The following is a 22,032-nucleotide window of genomic DNA, read 5'->3' on the forward strand; positions in this document are numbered from 1 at the left end:
GTTGGGAAAATGCTCAGCCATTACTTTCTCAAATAACTTTTCTGCCCCTTCTCTCTCTGATCCCTTCAATGTGAATGCTGGCCCACTTGATGTTGTCACATAACTCCCTTAAGCTATCTTAACTTCTCCATTCTTTTTTTCTTTCTGCTGCTCTGATGAGGTAAGTTCCACTGCTGTTTTGAGTTCACTGATCCTTTCTTCTGCTTCATATAGTCTGCTGTTGAATCCTTCTATTATTATTTTTTTTTTGCTCTGTGACTTCCATTGGGTAATTTCTTACATTTCCATCTCTTTAAGTTCTCACTGTGTTCACTCCTCTCAAGTTTGATGAACATATTTAAAATCATTATTTTGAACTCATTGTTAGATAAACTGCTTACCTCCACTTAATTAAGAACTTTTTCTTAGGCTTTGTCTTGTTCTTTTAAAACCTAGTCCTCTCTTTATTCATTCTTCTTGACTTTCTCTGTTGGCTTCTGTGCATTAGATAAAACAGCCACCTTGCCCATTGTGAAGAAGCACAGTGGCTTTATGTAGCAGATGAATCTTACCATTCAACCCTATCCTAGCTCTTGGTTGTATCTCAAACCTTTGTGATTGTCCAATAGCCTACTTTATTTTTAGTGGCTCCCAGTGGTTGAGAGCGTGCTAAAACTTATCAATGTTCTTCTACAAGGAAAGGATCTCAGTCAGCACCTAGATTCAAACTGTTTGGAAGACAGACCCCGCCTGACCCCTCAGCCCCTGCAGCGATAGCTTTTAAAGTATGCAAAAATACTTGCATAGTCTTGTAGGAACTACAAGTATGAATCCCACTGGCTTCCAAGGCTTAGGCAATCTAGAGGTGTCTACTGGGTGACAGTTAAAAAATTAGGGCAGCAGATGGATATACAAGTTCCTTTAGGAAGATGCAAGTAATCCAGAGCAAGGTAGGAGGAGAGCTTAAAGAAAGCATCCATAGGTCCGTGGCTCTGGAATGCTTATTGTTAGGCTCCTAGATATATGCCCCATCTGAAGCCTGCCCAAAGTCAAAGCTCATGTTAAGCAAATAGGCCTCTCTCACAGAAACACTAGGGGGATGTTTCACTCTGCTATTTGTGCAATGCCCTAGGCAGCTGGCCCAGAACAGTCCCTCCTGTGTTAGTCTGTGGGACCCAGGAACACAGGCCCTGCTGTCCACCAAGACTTGGGCACCAGACACCTGTTCTAAGCTCATCTGGTATTCTAGACAACAAAGATAGGGCCCCCATTCTGAGGTCTCTGGAGAGGATTGCAGTGTCTTAGCTGGAGGGAGGCAGAGGGAAAGCAACCTCCCTAAGATGGTAGCTGCCAGCCTGTTAGTTACCTGTCAGTTCTCAGACTATCCTTCCAGGCCCCTAGATGTGTGTTAAATTAGATGCCTGCCCCTAATACTGACACTTTATTTAAAGAGTATTTACTTATCTTCAGCTCTAGGCACCTCTAGCTGCCTCTATACTGGGCCATGGGGCATGTGGGTCCGAGAGCACAAGCCCCTTACTAACCTTTCCTCAGTTTAACAGTCTTTTTTGGGTCTTGGGGATGCAAGTCCATTGGCTGAAAACTAGATGTTTGGGGGCTCATCTATTAGATGCAGCCTTAAAGGTTAGGGTGCCAAAGGTGGGGTTCAAACCCTTCGCTCTTCAGGGAGAAGCTCCAGGTGTTGAGTTTCCTTCTAATTGTGTGTCACTGCACCAAGGTGAGCTTTACAACAAGACTGCATCTCAGCCACTCCTGCGTGCTTTGGATGTGGGTTTTTTTCTTTGCCATATGTGAAAGATTCACACAGCTAGTTTCTAGGTTCTTTCAGGAGAAATGGTTCCATATGTAGCTGTAGATTTGGGGTGTCACTGAGAGGAGGTGAATTCAGAATCGTACATTGACATCTTGAACAAGAACTCCTATATCAGATGCTTAGTCATCCATTATTAGCTTATTACTGAACCCCACAGGATTGCCCAGGTTACCTGTGACCCAAGATCTTGGTGGAACACACACATAAAAAAGAGAAGCTGTCCGTGTTCACAGGGCTGGCATCAGGCACCCTAATTCTCCAGGCGCTTGCATCTCTGCAATCCAAAGAGCTGAGAGGCCCTGGTAGTTACTGCACACTACTGGTGGCAGGACTGCATCTCCAGCAGGGGGGATAGGCCTCCCACAGGCAAGAATAGCCTTGCATTGAGAAGGCCCAGGATGTGCTCCCCAGTCCTGATAGAAGAGCCAGGCCCCAACCAAAGAGGCACAGCAGTCTGACAGACATTCCAAGCAGATGAAGAAGAACAAGCTGAGTGAAATGAGACACCAAAGCACATTTCAAAGCAGTGCACAGGAGGTAAATCCTGTTATTTATGGAATTAATTTGTGAATCAATGATGGCATTGTTACTCTTTCCACATCCCTCCCTCTCCACCCATGTTATCTATTAATACCATTTGGTTTTGGGTTTTTTTTTTTTTTTTTTTTTATGGCCTCAGATGAACAGGACAGCATGACATTGAAATTATAAGGTATAAATACCTCCACCTTAATTTAGTGTACAAACAATTCTGGAGCCAAGAAAATCCATGAACATGTTGTTTGCAAGTAGTCTAATACTGACAAACCTGTTTTCTCATCCAATAAAAATCCTGTAGCCTTGTTATTTTAAATTGTAGAAAAGAAGATAAAAAATAAAAATCCTCTTAATTAGCTGCCTCTCGATGCTCTGTACTTCATCTGGGCCACCCCCAACTGAGGTTTTCCTGAGTCACAGCTCATTACCTACTGTGGCCATTCGGGCCAGTGAATACCAAAGAAATGCCACAACTGTCTGTGGTGGTTGTCTGTCTGTTTGGTTTTGGTGAGGCTTCTAGCAACAAGGAAATGGCATTCTTGGAGGCACAAAAACCTATTTTCTAAGTCTTGACTCTGCCACTTACTGGCCAAATGACCTTCAACAAAATCATTTCACTCAGTATCTATATGCATATAATGAAGAAAATGATCTCCAAATTCTTTCCAGACACTAAGTTTCTATGAAAATCTAGCTCAAGGTCTTTTCTTGGCATGGAACAGAGCCATTACATGGCTTTACACAATATTCAAAGTACAATGGAAAGTTAATTAATGCTGAATATGTGTTGATCCCAAGTTGGCTAAGCCCCAGGAGCAGATGGTCTGATGGCATGTGTTAGGTGAAGAGAAAGTAAAGGTGGTTCCAGGTAGTCGGGAGGTTATTCAAAGGCACACAGGCAAGAACATGCTAGTTTTAGAGATGCAAATGGCTCAATATTATTGGGGTAGGGAAAACCAAGGAGAAAGCTTCCAATTTTCCATTTTCGAAAAGAGGAGGCAGTAGCAGCACCAGTGGTACCAATATGGTGTCAGGGGACTGATAAAGGGACTTTGAGGAATATAATAGAGGTGGTCGGATCAACAGAAGTTGATAAGACCATGGATGAGGCACTGATGGGAAGACTCCAGTCAGGTATGACTCCCTGGTTTCTGGAGCCACTTACTAAGAAATATAGGAAGAAAAATAGTGTGCCTTAGAGGCACCTGGGTGGCTCAGTCAGTTAAGCATCTGACTCTTGACCTCAGCTCTCGTCTTCATCTGAGGGTTGTTAGTTCAAGGCCCCATCCTGGGCTCCAAGCTGGGCGTGGAACCTACTCCTACTTAAAGGAATCTACTTAAAATAATATAATACTTTAAATGTAAGACATGGTAAATCTGTCAAATGGAAATGTTCAAGAGGTGGCTGGAGCCACTGGCCTAGAGCCTGAGAGAGAGAGAGAGGTCCAGGCTAGGGCACCCCAGGTAGCTGAAATTCTTATAATGAATAACATTATTAAGGCGTCCAGGGAGAAAGTAATGAGCAAAGGAGAAGGGGACAAACAACACTTGAGAAAAGGACTGAGGAAAAGTGACGACTTACCAAGGGCGTAAAAACTCGAAGGAAGGGAGGTGCCATGGAAATAGGAAAGAAAAAGATTTCAAGGAGATTGTGTCAAATACTACGCTGAGCCAGAGAAATTTCAGTGATGTAATAGGGATGAAAGTGAATAGCAGTGGGAAGAGGAGTAATTGAAAAATGAAGTAGAGCCTGCACATGCAGATATCCTTTTAAGAAATCTGTGCAGGGAAAGCGTCTTCTCCCTATGGAGAGTGAGGGAAAATTTCTGCGAGTTTCATTTAAAGAGAGTGGTGACAAAAGAGAAGAGCCATGGTGCAAAATGGAGAGCGCAGGTCTGCTTGTCTGCATCCTTCACTGCCATGTCCGGTTCCCAAAAGGGTGCCTGCCCCAGAAAAAGCTTGATAATGACTTGTTGAATGAATGACGGACATACTAGGGGTTTGCTAAGGAATTCTGAGACCCAAGACCACACATGGGTCGTGATGGTGATTTATAGGGAGGTTGAGGTTTCCTCAGTAGTGCTCAGCTCCCGTGGCACAGAGAGGAGTTGCAAAGACAGTCCAGACTGTGGTTCTGAAAGGCAGGGATGCCAGAAGGACAGGGTCTCATCAAGGGATCCAAGCATCAGGAAAGAAGACACTCTATGGATGGCCGGACAGATACAATGGGTTCAACCAGGCTTCAAGAGCCAGTATGCTCCTACTCCTTTCTGGGTAGAAGTATAATTTTTAAAAAGTAACAGAATAATCAAAAGCACTAGGTTTAAAAATAAAATGGGACTGCCCTACAGACTCGGGTACACAGGCCTGGGCACAGGGCAGATCTTTCAATACCTGTTGACTTCCTGAAATTCATTTGTACGGCCTGAGGCGGAGATTACTTTTGGTTTTTACTTCATCTTCTCCTGTCACCCCAGAGAACATATTTTCCAGGAGACATCTACCACCGATGTTGAAAAGTTCTTTCTAAAATAACTCCTCTTCTGTCATTCCAAAATGCAATTTCTGCATCCCTCGCTGAGCATAATTATTAGAAAAAAAAATAAACTTCAGCTTCTAGTGTCAACTTTAAATTATGTTATGTTATGGGGATAGTATTCCCCAAGAGGTCCAGTTCTTCCAGTTTGATTTCCCAAGAGAATTCAGAGTAGAGATTTAGGCAGGTTTAATATGTCTTTGGAAAACTAGTATATCAATCCATTTTGCTCTTTTCTTTCAATTATCTTCATATTTCCCTGCAATTCCTGGATTTCTTAATCTTTTGAGGAGACAACTATTTATTTGTATGAATATTTTCCCTCTCAAAAGAAGGAATATCATGAATTTCCCTGAGCAAACTGTTTTCTCATTCAATTTTACACTGCCTGCCTCCTCTACCTGCCTGACACCATGTCCACCACTTTCTATTTTCTCTTCTACCAGGGTCCTGTGCTGGGAAGAGGGCCTGAGGTCACAGTATGTTATATATCAATTAAAATCCTTTCAAAAGATTGGCCTGAGACCCCACAAACAAAATTTTCACCAGGTTGTTGACTTTTGATGTATTTCCTGTTTTTTCCTGTACTTATTTATGGAGAGTTAAATAAAGACTACCCAAATTGTGGCATGCAAAACCACAGAAATCATTTTCTCCATGGCTCTGTATCCTGATATTGCTGACTAGGGTGTGGTTAAAAAATAATTTTATAAAAGTACGCATGAAAATGTAAACATGAGAACAACGGTTACTTGGGAATTTACTATGTGACATAGTTTTTAAGGTGGAAATTTACGCTTATTTCAATTTCATAGGAGCCAAAAAAGAAAGCTATTAAAAAAATCTGTGTTTTTGCATTATGAAAACTGCACACGGAAATATAAGGTTATAAAGAATGCTGAGGATGTAGCAAAGCAGGGTAGAGCCTGGTATTGGTTGTTTTGTGTGCTGTGGACAAAATATTTTTAAAGGTGTAAAATAAAAATGATTTCAAAGGAAACCAAAATTGTTAAAATGTTATAACGTTAAAACTTGACATAGAATAAAAATAGGTGCTTCTAACACACCAACTACCATAATTTTACAGTAGTGGTTAACATAAATAGTATTTCAGGGTTTCTGCAAGAATGGTAATAGGATATGAAAATATCAGCGACAAAGTCAGAGATCTATTATTTCCATTTCTAATTGAGGGAAAGCTAGATTTCAAGTATAGAAGTTAACGAAAATAATTTTTTTTTCTCCCAAAGCTAAGAACTCCTCAACTGGAGAATTGTAAGTGGATATTTCTAAAAAGCTTCCTAGTGTATTCAACTTAAACTTTATAAGAAAAAATTTTATCATGCAAGAAGTTTTCAGAAATAAGCCAAACTTTTACCATCAGCTCCCCTCTATCCTATTTTATACTAAACTAAGAATTATACAAAAAATTGTACTAGTTGAACACTATACATTACTAAATTAGTGCAAACATTTCTAAGAGAAATCATACACATTTCTTCTACATTACTTCAATTAGTTTTAAAAATCACATTCTCAAATAACCCTGCCTCACTCCAAACAGTGCAGCAACTATGTATTCTGAAAGACATCAACTCCAATACCACGAGAGTCTAATTCAACCTTGAACAAGAAATCATTGTTTAAAAAATTTGGGGTCTTGGCTTAAAAGATATAGCCCTGAAAATCTCCATGTACCCATACTCACAAACATACAAGCTAAGAATAAACCTATCGGAAAATAATATTAAAACATCACTACTGAAAATGTGATGAATCACTGCCATTTGGGTTCCTCTAAATTGCAATAAACTGTTCAATGAAATCATGCAAAACTTCTAAGTCAGGAGGGAGAGAAAGTGAGAAGATGAGACAAAGGGGCGGTGGTGATGAGGATAGGCAGATGGACAGATACATAGAAGGTATACTTTGGAGTAATAACCAAAATGAGCCAAAACTCTGCTTGCAGGCTAGATCTGCAACGAGAGAAGCTTCTCTAGGGATAAAACAGACCTATTCCTGGAGATGAAGGACACCCTTTTGTTCCTGTTCCTTTGGAATCTTTTTTTAACCTGTTCCAAATTAATTTCACCCCAATACTACAATTCTCTATTCTTAAACATTTTTGGGCGTATTTAAGCAAGTGAGACAATAGATCTTTTGATTATACAGGGATGATGGTGGGGGCACACAAAGAAAAGAACTAAAAGAAAAGAATAAAACATGGGGCAAAAAAAACCTTGGGAAATTTATGAAGGCACCAAGACAAAAAATACACGGTAGAGTATCATCAAAAACGGTTTTAGTTGAAGTCAAAGGAACATGACTATAACCTAGTTAGACTTAACGGTTTGAATTTTCTCTTTCTTCCAGATGGTCAGTAGGCAGACCACATGACTTTTGGGTATAAATTATTAGTATGGATTACACATCAGTATTTTTTTCAGTTTATTAGCTTATTTAAGTATTTTCATTCATTAATCCTCAAATCCTAATTTTTTTTTCAATGTAAATACTGTAGCTAAAGTGGTAAATTTTAGGTTAAAGTGAAACACAAAACATCTCGGTTTATCTGAGCGTCTGAGACTTTTGCTGAAAGTGGTCACCTCCAATATTTGAAGATAAAAATTATATCCAATGAGCAATACTTTGATACTATTTTCCTTTTATATACTTCACAAACAGCAAGAGACTCATGAGTCATCAGCCAGTTTTTGTCAGAAGATTCAAAACATCCTGCACATTCTGTATCTTTTCCCAAAAACTTCCTCCTTTGAGAATTGTAGTATTACGCAGTGTCTAGTGCTATTATTGTAACTATGAAATAATTTTTTGAAATCCTTCTAAAACGAATGGAAACTTTTATCCTAATTACCATCGTTCCAAAAGATAAAATATTTTCTTAAAATGGAAGGTTTCCAAAGCTGTAATATCCATGCCAAATCCTACTGGTCATCTGTAAGATACGTGGCTCAATAAATGTATAGCACCTGCTGTAGTAAAGTGCTTAGAGGTAGGAGGCACTTTCTAAGATCACCCCAAGGCATAGCTGCTTTCTTTTCATGGTCCATAACTGGAGAAGGATACAATATAGATACGGATATCAGTAAACTACAGCATAAGGCATATATCTCCTCCCATCTCTTTCTGAGACATCCTATTCTCACCTCCAGTAGCTCATTACCACTAACAATCACCCAATATCTCTCATGTCTGAAAACATTCCCCCCTTCAGCAAAATTCCTTGAACTGGAGTAGCCCAGACTTGCAATCTTCAATTCCTCTTTTCATTCTCTCTAGAACCAACTTCAATTAGACTTTTGTCCCCATCACAACACCAAAAGTATGAAGGTCACCACAATGTCAAGGGTCACCTCTCACTTATCCTTTTGGATATCTCAGTTGAATTTGACGCATGGTCATTCTCTTTATCTTGAAACACCTGTCTTCATTTGGTTTTCAAGCTGTCCCTCTTTAGTGGTGCCTTCACCATCACCAGTTACTCATCCTTTTTTTTTTTTTTAATGGTTTGTCTTCCTTTTCTGACCTCTCTACATGGAGTAGTCCAGGGCTCAGTTTTTAGAATGCTTACCTTTACCTGCATCCTGAGCAGTGGTTCTTAACTCTGTATGCACACTGAAATCCTGTGGGGGGCTTGGAAAGGATATTGATACCTTAGCCACTCCTACCCCATTCCAAATGAATTAGAATCTCTGGGGGCAAAGCCCAGCGAGTGGTAATGTCCAGAAGCTCTTACTCCAAATACCCAGTGCTAAATTTGAGAACCCCAGTTCTAGGTGATGCCATCCACCGAGCATTCAATACCTTGATGACTCATAAAATATATCCTGGGCTGCAGACCATTCCTCTGAATTATAAAGTTATCCTCAGATCCATGACTATGACCAAAATCCTTCTCCTCCACCAATGAAGACTGTTCTTCCCGTAGTGACAACTTATTACTTTAGGCCAAAAAACTTGGGAGTCATCCTTGACTTTTGTCTTTCTCTCATACTGAAATCTCATCATTCAGTAAATCTTACTCTACCTTCAAAATATATCCCTATGTCACAACATCTCACCACCACCACCTCACCCTGATCTAACCCAGCCATCTCCCATCTGAATTCCCGCGAGAGGCACACAGCAGGCCTTGATCTTCAGCTTTTGCGTGCCTGTTGTAGTGAACTCTCAGCACCAGAAGCAGGTGCTGCTGACAAATGGTAAGTTAGATCATGTCCTTCATCTGTTCAAAATCCTTACAATGGCTCTTCAGCATTCTCATTAGCTGTTCTCCCTTCGCTATTCAAATGTCTGAGGACCTTCAATTTTGAAGTAAGATGTCTGAAGCTGTCCAATGTCTTTACTTGTAGGTACCACACAAGAGGTAACAGGATTCCATTACCATTATCTTTCTTAAAAACTCGAGGAAAAGAATCACAACTTTTATCAGATTCTCAAAGAAGCCCAGGAACCAAAAATGAATCACTGTCTAAAAGACTATCATAATCAATATGCCAATTTATTCCAGGTTAGGTCTTAACCTTTTCAAGCTTTTGCCTGCAACAGTAATTCAGTCAAGAGTAGGCCACATAATACATTTTAAAATTAACTTCTATTTATGTAATGGTTTCCTTATTTTTCCTACACTTTTCTTCTAATTCTTTAACTGCCTGTTTTACTTGTTGATGCTGTATTTCCTTTCTTATACTGCATATAGTTAAGCTATGATTTAAATGCAATCAGGGGCCTTACCCATCTTAAATATAAGAGGCTATAAACTTCCATCAACTTATGGTCTAAAATGCAACAATCAGAAATTGGGAACTCCGAATCCTAACTGCCCACCCGGTCAATGCCTTCCATTCCAATGCCAGTTAGTGTTCTTGGAATGGGGTAGGAGTAGGGGCTTGAGATAGGCTTTTTAATCACTTGAGGTCACATTTCCTCATACCTAGTCAGTAGAGTCATCTAGGTTAACAATTCAGTAAATGCTTCTCTGGTCACTCAATTCTCTTTGGGAAATATATATAACTACATAATTCAGTATAATTGAACTCAAGAGTCAAACTCTAAAGAACCTATATGCTGGCTCCTGAAGAAGTTAACACCTTTACTTTTTACATATTCAAATTTTTCCTCCCTCCTAGATCCTTTTCATTGAAATGTAAACACATTCAAAGCCATCTTAAAATAATACCTAACAAACAAACAACCTCCCTGGACCCACTCTTCCACCCCGGTTTTTAGCCTTTCTAGAACTATTGTTCTCAGTATGTTTCTTCAACATTCCACAACCCACATCATCCTGGCTTCTCCATGAAAATGGCTCTAAATTACGTCACCAAATGACGTCCACAATGAAATCCAACAGAATTATTTCAGTATTCATCCTGCTGAACCTGTCAATTATCTGGTCCTTTTCCTAAAACATTCTTTCCATGACACTACCCTTTCCAGTTTTTTTTTCTCAGCAAGATAATCATCCACTTCTCTTTGCCTCTGACCTCTCCCGAGGGTTATCTTATCAGTGTCTTGGCCTCACTCTGACTTACTCTATTTGACATCACCTGTAGTGCAAAGTCTGAACTTTCCATGGGACTGTCTCCCAAGCACGTAAGCTAAACCCACATTCCCAGCCCACCAAGCTGGCTGGCCTCCAGTGATCCCTGAGTCACTTAGTTTTCAGCCATCTGATCTTTTCTCTTAAATCTCTTACAGAACTCATCCAAATTCAGTTTCAAATGTTCTATGAGAATATAAACTAATGTACTTGGTCAAACTCCCCCCAAACTCCAATTGTGTATTTCCAAATGCTGTTGGACTGTATATCATCATTTAAAATCGAACTGGTCTACAGTTCAACTCAAACTACACTGAGCTATTCATGATTTCCTAATTTCTATTAATTTTCTAATTCAGTTAGTTGAGAAAATGAAGGACCATCCTGATTAGGATGTACGGCTGACTACTATTGAGTTCTACTCACATTTAACCCTGGGCTAGGACCCAGCACTTAATCCTGAAACCCTAAAGCAAACCTCTGGTTCTAACTGCTCACATCTACACAAACCATGGGGTTGAAAATAAAGTTTCATCCTAGAGCAGGGCGGCTGCTGTACCTACTTAGTGCCGTTTGCCGTTTGACGTAGTAACAGCACCACCTAAATAAACTTTTCATCATGAAAGAAAAAATTAAAACTCTGGTGTATTAATAGGGTCTTAAGACTGATTCAATTTTTCCATTTAGCCTATTATTCTAAAGCGGAGTTTCTAAATAGTCTCTTGGCTCTGTCACCCCACACCCCAGAGCTTCCTGGCCAATCTATCTGTATCTCTATTGTTTTATTTCCTCCCCACCCACCTCCTGAGTGAATGCTAAGCTAATTTAATTGTCAGAGCAGTGGTGGAAGCATCTTGTCTACAAAACCCAAAAGCCAAAGGTAAAGGAGGTAAAATCCACACATAGCTGATGGCTCCTTCTCTTCTTTAACCTGGCCTGCAAAGTGGTCTACTCTTTTAAAAGACGCAGTTCTGAAATGCTTCAAATGTTAAATTCTATCTATTTCAGAACCTTATAAAATCTTTTCTGTGCTCATCAAAGTGATAGGTACGAGAATAATTTACTCTAGAACATAAATTATATAGTTAACCTCTTTTCCTAAACTCTAAAAGAAGTGTACTTAAATATTTACAGTTGGTCCTAATGACACAGTTACCATTTATAAATACTTTGGATAGATAATTGGTTCAGTTTAAAAAAAAAAAACTGATTAAATATCTCAAGTGAGTAAAAATGATTTATATGTGCAGAATGATTTATACTCTGACACCGTCAGCTTTGATCATGCCTTTTTCCCTCACACACCCATCTCATTGTATTACTGTTGTTCCACTGAGTTTGTTAGTTGACCAGTGAAATTTACTAATGGCCTGTTTTCCACTGGACTGGCAAATACTGCCTCGGAAAGCAGAATTCTAAACCTTTCTCCCACACAATCATTTTGACATGGAATGGAAGGCACAGTGCCTGAGAAAACAGCACAAAACAAAACATCATCCAAGCAAATTAAGTATTTTGAGGAATGCAGCAACAGATCTTGCCAAAGCCACAGAAAGTTTGTTTCTGGAAGCTCAGATTATAACACTACAGTCATATCATAAAATCCTATTATTCTTCCACTAAAATACTTGTATTTCTATAATTACAGGCAAAACTGACGTTTTTATGGGGGAAAAAGAATGTAAGATTTTATAATATTATGTAACGGAGAATGAACAATTCAATTTGAATTTTACCTTTTTTTCTGGTTTTAGGGGTTGGGCACATGTTGTTGAGTGAGGACCACAATGATGGGGAAATGATGGGGATGAGAGGCCAAGTTCTGAGTTCGAGTCCTACCTCTGGAGTTTCTTTTCACCTCGTGCTGACCTCAGATGTTTACACTCCTAGAGCTCCACATTTCTTGCCCTTGCGGATTTTAGCCATTGAGGTTTCAACCATCACGTCTATGCAATGCTAAAGAACAAGTACCTGTGTTCTCAGGTTTATGCTCCTTACTTGCTTCAACATTGTCTGAACACAGTATTACATGCCCGACTCTAGGCTCTGCTGGAAATTAGAAGAAGACGGTATTCTCTCTTTGCCTTCAGTGAAATTACGTTTTAGTGCAGGAAGACAGATAAAGTTCAGTATCACTGTGAATGTGGAAGGTGCTAGGGGGACACAAAAGAGGGACAATTAGCTCAAAATTGAGCACCAGAAGATGATGCCCAAGTTGCAATTTTGAAAAATGCACAGCTCAAAAAGGCAAAGGAAATTATGAGAACATTCCAGGCTGAGGGGAGAGAAACAGCAAGGGCATTTAGTTGTGTCACTTAACCACAGGTCCAGGGACTTCTAACGACTGCAGTAAGGGCACACCTTCAAACACATGGAATTATGTCAAGGTTTGTAGTGAGGGAGGGTAGGGGAAATCAAGGAAGGGGGGCAGGGCAGGATGTGTCTCATCACCGGTGAGCTTTCCTTTTTTTTTTTTTAATATTTATTTATTCATGTTAGACATGGGGAGGGGGCAGAGACACAGGGAGAAACAGGCTTTATGCCGGGAACCCGATGCGAGACTTGATCCCGGGACTCCAGGATCACACCCTGAACCAAAGGCAGGCGCCAAACTGCTCACCACCCAGGGATCCCCAACCGGTGAGCTTTTCAAACAGTCATGCTCAATTGTACTACATCCCCTCTGAAGGCTGTGTGCCCCACTCAGACTCCCAATCATGCCTCGTTCCTCCCATGACACTACTGTGCCCTGTCTCTCCAGTATAAACTCCTATGCTACAAATACAAGGGGAAATACACCGAAAAGGGGGAGGAAGTCGGCTCTAAAAAGATGAAAAAGCTCAGACAAGTAGGAAGCCAAGAGTATAGGTCGAAGAAAGGGAAGCAGAGAAAAACCAGTAAAATTGGACGACTGGGCTTAGGTCTATCCAAAGACTTTCTAGAGCTTGGTAGCATCCCAGCTCAACAAGTCTAAAGTAATTCATCAAGTCATATATGGCAATAGTTACTTTTAACGTACAAAAGGATTATAAAAGCAATCTGTGCGTGGGTGCTCACTAGGTAGCCACACTGAACAGGTAAGAAGGCATCTGGTTTTAAGTAATTCCTGCATTACAGAGAGAAAATAATTTTTGTCCAAGAAATAGACACTGGATATAAAATGGTGTCCTTCAGAGAAGATTATTAAAGCTTGGAGGAACAAGGCATCCCAGGGTTGCTGTGGACTTGCCCTTTGTCACATTTCCAGTCTCAATGCTCCTAACTCAGCTTTGACAACAGTGAACCGTTGATGGTTCTCTGAACAAAACACATTAATCCATAACACCCTTTCAGCCTTGAATGTCTCTCTCTCTCTACCCTCAAGTCTCTGTTGAGTCTCCATTGCAGTTCACATTCCTAACCCAGGTAAGTTCCTCAGGTGACGCTGCTGTCACTATCATCATTATCAAACACTTCATCTGAGCCAGATGGCTGTTCTAACTCCAAGGAATCTGATATCAACTCAATTCCTCTTTACAACAATCCTATGAAGAAGTATGAATAATATCCCCATTTTATATTTAAGAGACTGAAGCATATAAAGCCTACAGAAGATTACATTATGGGACAGTAATAAAGCTAATATTTGAGCTGAAGCAGACTGGAAGCTTCCAGCATCTATGCTCTAATTACTAGGCCACGCAGCCTCTGTGTGATTAAAAGGCGATGGATCCTAGGTACTGTTATATACACAAGGCTCTTGACTGTCTTCTTCAGCATTTATGTTCAAGGAGCTTCTGGGGCTGGAGATGTATATATGATGGCACATTAACCCAAAACATACAAAGTATGTTCTAGACACATCTTTGTTGAAACAATCTTTACACAAATATAGAGCTGTAACTGGCGCACCTAAAATGTGTTAGGATTTACCATTCCTATGATAAGAAAAGTGTCTTAGAGTCTAATGAAAACCCTTGGCAATTTGAATATTATATGATACTAAATTATACTATAATTATTTCAAAGGTCAAGAATCTTAAACATTTAGTCTTAAAACTCTCCACCTGGCTGATGCAATCAGAAAATTAAAGAATGTATGAAAATACTTAATTATACAAAACAAGTAGAATCTACCTATTTAATAACCTTTAAATAAAAGGTACAATATTTCCCAACATGGTATTCTTTTTCTTCTATTGCATAAAAGGAACTTTTTAAAATAACATTTTTTTTTTAATGAATTTGAGTACACATTTTCTTTTCTAGTGCTAGTTTCAAGGAAGAATAGGATAAAGGTGTGTGAAATAAAACACTATCACTTATTAACTGGTGGGAAACCATGAAGCTACTGTCCTGGGCACCACCATTTAAAAAAAGAAGAGAAACAGACTCAGGTAAGTCTAGCCTCCTAAAGAATTTACAGTCTGGTAGGAAAGGAAAACAAGCACAGGGCAAAAGCGTGTAAATTCCTTTCAAAGTTTTAGTAAGAAAGGCTTCTAGAAGGCACATGTATAAGAAGATCCTTGCCTAACCCCTAGGTGACCCAGTCACCATCCAGTGGTGGAGTGACCAGTAATTACCTTTACCTCAGGGAAATTTAATAAGGCAAAATACCAGTGCTTAAGAGCATAGACGGTGGAGCCAGAACGTCTAGGGTTCAATCTCATCTCTACCATATACCAATTGATGTCAGTGGGTTCACTTGGCCTGTCTTTTATAAATGAGAAAACTGAGGCCCAATTAGATAATTACATAGAGTCGACTGACTTACAGTGCTTTGGGGAGGGTAAAATGAGATCATGTGAGTGAAGGAGGAACACAGAATGAGTTAACTGACGAATCAACATAGCTTAAGAAGAGATTGGATGGTGCACATTCCTAGTTGCACCCAGGCTGTACCTAACCCACAGTTTCATCTTACGAGATGTCGCCAACATGCTGGCTCAGTTATGGGGCTGGGTCAGTCTTTAGCTCTGTGTAAGCAAGAGGTGCATATCTTTCAGTTTTTCCAAACTTGGTCAGCAAAGAGGCCCTTCCTTCTCTTAATGAAGCAAAATAAAATAGTTAATTCCATCATCTTAGCCAGAAAAATGCCTACTTGTCACTTTTATGGGCAACACAAAAATAACCACAAGCACCATTTGTACAGAAAAAAACACAATGTCAAACTATGATTAGCTGATTTTGAGGCTTACAATGGATATTACTTTGCTATTCATTTGCTCATTTTACTGTAAGAGGAACAGGCATTGACAATAAAAACTGTTAAGAAAATGTGAAACAAAAACCAAACTGAGAAAACTATTAAACCTCTCCTTTTTTTGAAATAACTTTTATCCATTTCTCTTCATGTCCTAAATCAAGCCTGTTCAAGACTAACTGTTCTGACATACAGACCTCCTGAAATCCAGATACTATCCCTGTTCAACAAAACCATTCCTGCCATTGCCCTGTCCCAACTCAGCACATATTAAATTTCTGCTCAACCAGGAATCACATATTCTGTAGAGCAAGAAACCTGCCTGAAGCAAAGCAGTTTTGCTGTGAGGACAGCATCACAGAATCTTGGAACCCAACCTAACTTGGAAGATTTCTACTCCAAACCATTTTATAGAAAAAGCTCCAGAGAAACCCGAATAACCCAGAGAGCTGGTGGCCGAGCTCGCACCTTTTGTACTTTCACTTGCCATCTACCAGTTCTGTCCTTTTTTATTGAACTACAGCACATTGCCAGAGAAGAAATTTTAACTTCAAAACTGAAAAGTCAGGGCCCAACTTTAAAAAGCATCAAAAAGCAGAAGAATACCTAATTTGGAGAATATATGAACCGGGACAAGGAAATATCCATCTAGATTTGAGCAGTTACAACAAAAGGAACATAGAGTTGGCTAAATTCTATAGCCTCACAGCCAAGTTCTGGATAGGACATTGTATGATGTATTTAGACCTCTTCATTTGTATTTCATATTACTTGTACCCCCAGTCCAATCTGGAAAAGATTTTGTGATAGAGCAGGATTATCCTTAATCCTTATCTCCCTCACATACTCACAGGACTGAGTGAGGAAGAGGAGGAGATAAACAGGGAGAGTACAACTCTTTCAACACTACTGATTTTCTTCCTTGTTTGTATGTTACTTAGGAAGCTGCACTCCTAGGGCACCTGGGTGGCTCCACTGGTTAAGCATCTGACTCTTGATTTCAGCTCAGGTCATGATCTCAGAATTGAGGGACTGAACCCCACGTCCAGCTCCGTGTTGGGCATGGAGCCTGTTTAAGATTCTTTCTCTCTCTCTGCCCCTCCCTCCACTCACACACGCTCTCTCTAATAAATAAAAATCTTAAAAAAAAAAAAACCTGCATTCTTCTATCAAAAATAACTTCAGACACGATTTTAAAAATAAGCAAATAACGGAAAAAATTTTAAAAATTCCGGAAGCTATCTCGAGTTGGATGTATATGTACCTTTCAGGTTGGATTGAGAGACCGTTCTTTAAAATAAGTAAATATCAAATGGCAAATAAAAGGTTAAGGCTGTGATAAGTAAATTCAAATGTATAAAACAAGTAGATTTCAATTATTTCACCCAATCACCTAGAAGCAAAGATACTCTAAAGAAAATTGCATTGCCTTCCCAACTCCTTGGAGAGCCAGTTTAGTTAACAGCCTACCTCTGCTTCAGAGATGACCATACAGCTTACATGTCAAACTCATTTTAAAGTGTCAATCATGTCCCTTTCAATCTAATTAGTTTGGAAAGTAGTGTCACTGACCTGGAACTATGCAGACCATTTATTACCATATCATTTGATCAACTTAACACTCTACCTCAGTTGAGTTTGAGACACCTGTAGCCAAAATGTAATATCCTTTCTCCCACTCATTCTTGGTAACTCTCAATACAATTTCCTATTTACAACTCAATTTATCTCTATGAATAAGCATGGCCAACTTCACAGAAGCATCGACAGATTTTTCCTTATTTAAGATTTCATGGTAATTAAAATTGAAAGGTAAGGGGAATAAGGAAAAAAATCAGATATACCTGAACCAGAGGAGGAAATATCTATCTACATCTATATTTAAGAAACAGACTTGAGTTATTTGATCCCAAGAACGGCTAAAGGAGAGGAAAAAGGAAGAACAGAGGAACATGGATAGGCTGGCAGAAATCTGGGACCTTACATATGGTAGGGAGACTATTCTTTTTTAAAAAATACATAATATGGCAAGCTATTTTTGTAAGACGAGTCTGTGGGTTGTAAACTCATTGTCATCAGATGGGTTTGTGTTATACTGAAGAAAATCTCTACCTGGTTTAGAGTATTTAACCTGGCCAAGGGGAGGATGAAGCAGAAGACGTAATAACTGGCTCCTGAGAGGTCAGGGAATGCCCACGTAGCTGCACAGGAGAAACTACAGGCCAAAGCACAGTGAGCAGGGAATGAGGTAGGGCCAGAGGGGGTGGCAGTACTGGTGGCTAGAAGATGCTAGCCAGTGAAGCCAGAGATCCCCTCGCCCACTCCCTGGCAAGGATAAAAAAAAAAAAAAAAAAAATCAAATCTTTTTCTCTTTTTAGTTTTGCATTTTTAAGAACTGATTTGCAAGACAAATCTAAGCAGGTAATCTTATCACTGAACCACATAATAACACATGAATCAGGGATAGACAAAATACATGCATCCACCACTAGCATGTTGCATTTGTATTTTTAAATGTGGTATGAGAAACAGTTAAGTGTATCAATTCTATTTAAAGTAATGACTCTTCACTCTAGAAGACAAGAATCTAGAGCAGGATGTCAGCTGCTGGCACTCCCCTTCCTAGCCTGGGTTTCCCTTTGGAGAGGTTGCATTTTACCAAAATTCCCATTGTCTGAAAGATAAGCAAGTTTCCTCAATCATGTTTGCTTGATCAAGTAGTTATTGGTGAATATGACTTTGTATCTGGTCAAATAAAATAAGCATAATTCTCAAACTTACCTTCAGGTGAAGAGCCTGTCTTTTGGGAAAAGACAGCATTTACTTTACTCTTCTTACTGATATCGCTGTTTACAGACAAGCTGGACTGAATTTTTCTATGCATTTTGTGAGAAACAGGTGCTGAAAGTCTTCGATTATCTGCAGATACGTGTTTGGCCCCATGGTGAATTCCATTCCCATTGCTCAGACTTGTGTGGCCGTTCTTTATCTTGCTGGTTTCCTCCTCGCTTGGTTCCTCTGAGCATGTCGGAAGCTGAGGCAAGCGCTGGGGTTGGGCTAGACGACAGGAAAAGTTTCTCCAGTTAAAAAAGAAATATTTGAAAATCGTCAACATATATTCAGTCACAGACTTTTTTTTCTAGGCTTTACACCCATGATTCTATAAAATAGAAAGAAAGAAGTAAAATATTAATAAATATGGACAGAGAGAAAACAATTAGTAAAAAAACGAAAGTGGGAGCAGGGTCATCAAAAGTGACTTTATACAACGAATTTGAATATAACGAGAAAGACTGTTTTGTGTTTTAAGAAAATTTAAGTTGGAAATCTGAAAAGGTCACTCCACACTCATTCAACGGCAAGTATTTATTTTCTATGTACTGGGTCCCTCTTTTGTGTACTAGAAACACAGCAATATTTTCTTACTATCCCTGATAATGGGATGAAATACTTAATCATCTTTTTGGATAAAAGGAAAAGAACAATGAATCCAAGTATCAAAACTGGACAATACAGAAATACAGTTGTTTTCTTTTCAGTTTCATCTTATTTTAATTTTTAAAAGAGTTTTATTTATTTAAGTAATTTCTACACCCAATAAGGGGCTCCAACTCATGACCCCAAGATCAAGAGTTGCACGCTCTTCTGACTGAGGCCAGCCAGGCACCCACCCCTTCAATTTCACTTTAAATCCCGGAGGAAAAAAAAAAAATAAATAAAATAAAATAAATAAATAAATAAATAAATCCCGGAGAAAACCTTTTCTGTATTTATTTATTTTTTTAATTTAGTACAAAAATAAACCATTATGAAAAGTTGGGAATAGAAGAGAGCTTCCTCTTAATCTGATAAAACAAATCTGCCCGAATTAAATGTCAGCACTTTAGAAATGTCCCCATTTAGGTCAGAACCAAGAAAAAGCAGCCCAGCTTCATCCCTCTTATTTGACATTACACTGGAGGTCCTTGCGAAAGCAATATAACATGAAAAAGAAATAAAAGGTCTGAGAAAAAATATTTTTGAGATGTATACATAATTTGAAGGTTCTCAGGGAAATTTAGACTACAAATTGTGAAATAAGAATTAAATAAGATACATACAAGATCAACCATATTAAAATCAACAAAGTTCCTCTATGCCAATAGTCACCAAGCAGCAAATAAGAAAAAAATGAACTCTTCACAACATAAAGGAAAAAAAGAAAAAAATAAGCCACCAAAACCTTCCCATAAGTATCTAAGAATTAAGCTAGGACAAAATGGGCAGAGATTTTTATGGCAAAAACCACAGAACAAAACTCAAGGACATAAAATCCTACCAAATGTAGAGTAAATTTTAATTCTACCCAGTTTATTTATTTAGTGTAATTCCCATAAAATTTCCAACAGGCTTTTACATGGAACTCGAGCAGCTGATCCAAAAATTTATAAGGAAGAGCAACCAAGAATCACTAAAGCAATTTTAAGGAAGAAAAAGAGGGTTACGACACTTCCCTTAGTGCATAATTAGTCTTCTTAAGAAACTACAGGAACTAAGGCCAAGTGATGTTGGTCCAGGCACAGTCAGATAACCAGGGGAAAAGCAGAGAGAGCTCCAAAGATATGTGTGTGTGTGCACATACAAGTGCATACACAGCTTATAGAAATAAACTACAGATGGATTAAATGCCTATATATGAAAAGCAAAACATTCCAGATTGAAAAACAAATATGAGGGGTGCCTGGGTGGCTCAGTTGGCTAAGCACCCGACTTTTAGTTTCAGCTCAGGTCATGATCCCAGAGTTCTGAGATCAGCTCCTCAGGCTCCCTGCTCAGGCAGGAGTCTGCTTCTCCCTCTGCCCCTCTCCCTGCTTGTGCTCTCAGGAGCTTGTGCACACACACTTTCTCTCTTTCTCAAATATATCAATAAAATCTTTAAAAGAAAACAGAAGAGGCTTAATACCATGACACTGAGGAGAGACAAATTTGATTCTTTGGACAATGAATCATAAAAAAAGTAGGATGACTATTCATCATTTGTGCTGCCTGGCATTTCTGAACACCCTCGCAGATTTTGTCAATTCCTCTGTCCCATTCCCAGATTCCTCTGCAGCTAGAGGGCAGGTATGCGACCTAAGTCCTACCAAGCACAGGTATGACTTCCACGCAGCCACACCAGGGAGGCGGCACCTCCTTCTCAGCAGACGGTAAAGAAGGCGTTTACTGGTCCTGGCAGTGGGGTGCGGTGTCCAATATCCACTCCCTAGTAGACCGTGTGCTAATGGTACAGCAGTGGGGTTTTCAACAGAGAAGCCTCAATGAATGGATGGGAATGATCCTTGGCTGTGTAACTGTTGGGAGGGTCTGTGTGGTAATCAATTTTTTTTTTCTCTATTTCAGTTAGCCAAAAATGGATTCTGGTTTTTGCAGCTAAAGAATCCTGACTCCTCTCCCCCCAGCCCCAAATGTTATTTGTTTACATTGGTTAAGTAATGAGATTATTCAAATCAACATTTACATTCATTGAGTAGCTCCTAGGCAAAGCTATCAATCATAGCAGTTGGGCAAAAAACAGAAAGAACTAAAACCATTCGTTGCCAAAATTCAACTATTTTGTAATTTCCTGGATTTTCAAAATCAAAAACTGCTGTTCTTATTGGTCTTCTTTCCCATTTATAATTATGAACAGTTATGAAATATAAATTAAATCTGAACACTAGGAAGTCTTCCATTTAGAAAAGGTATTGCATGCAAAGCTTAGCAATTATACGTGGCATTGACAATGTCTAAAAGGGCCTGATTATCTGTGATCTGGGGATTAGCTAAAACAGTATATATATTTTTGACAAAGACGACAGTTTGCAGTTGAGTAAGTCTTTAGCACACATTGTTTACTTCAATTCTTGTTCACATATCCTATGTCTCTTAAAGAAAAATATCTTAACATATCAAAACAGTCCATTCATGAATGTGCATATTTCAAGAAAAAAAAACATTCATGTATTTACTTAACAAAAGCATGCTTTCCTACCAAATCTGTTAACATTAATATCTGATTTGTTAACTAGCCTATGAACTCCTCATACAGTTTTTCAGTTCTTCAGCGATAAAGGAGGATGATTATCTAAAAATTAAATATTTGGGACTACTACAAAGTAATAGTGGGAAAATATTTCAAAATATTTTGTTTTTTTCCTTACTCTTGATGGAAAACAAAAACGGTCACTTCTCTGTTTAGCAGCTACATATGACCTTCTCGTAACAAAAATGGACAAGGCATCTGCAAAAGGAGACCTATTTCTTATGGGTGTGCAATCATTTGATCTAGAGATTAATCTGCTGCTCCTGTAGCTTCTTGTATCAACTAGAATGACATCCTAATGACTGCTATTGAACATAGAGAGTTATGCATATGTATTTAA

General features: G+C 39.0%; 1 protein-coding gene across 12 annotated transcripts in view; it reads right to left on the reverse strand.

Annotated features, from left to right (window-relative positions):
- MDFIC (MyoD family inhibitor domain containing) overlaps nucleotides 1-22,032 on the reverse strand; it is a 291,638-nt gene that overhangs the window by 32,810 nt on the left and 236,796 nt on the right. For all 12 annotated transcript variants that reach the window (XR_012010594.1, XM_072783398.1, XM_072783399.1 and 9 more), the window contains one exon: nucleotides 18,413-18,688. Coding sequence is in view for 11 of the 12 variants with exons in the window: in XM_072783398.1 (XP_072639499.1) it covers nucleotides 18,413-18,688 (276 nt within the window). In the remaining variant the exon portion in view is untranslated. The remainder of the gene's footprint in view (nucleotides 1-18,412; nucleotides 18,689-22,032) is intronic.

The sequence above is a fragment of the Canis lupus genome, chromosome 18 (assembly GCF_048164855.1).
Source record: "Canis lupus baileyi chromosome 18, mCanLup2.hap1, whole genome shotgun sequence".
In the NCBI taxonomy this organism is placed as follows: Eukaryota; Metazoa; Chordata; class Mammalia; order Carnivora; family Canidae; genus Canis; species Canis lupus.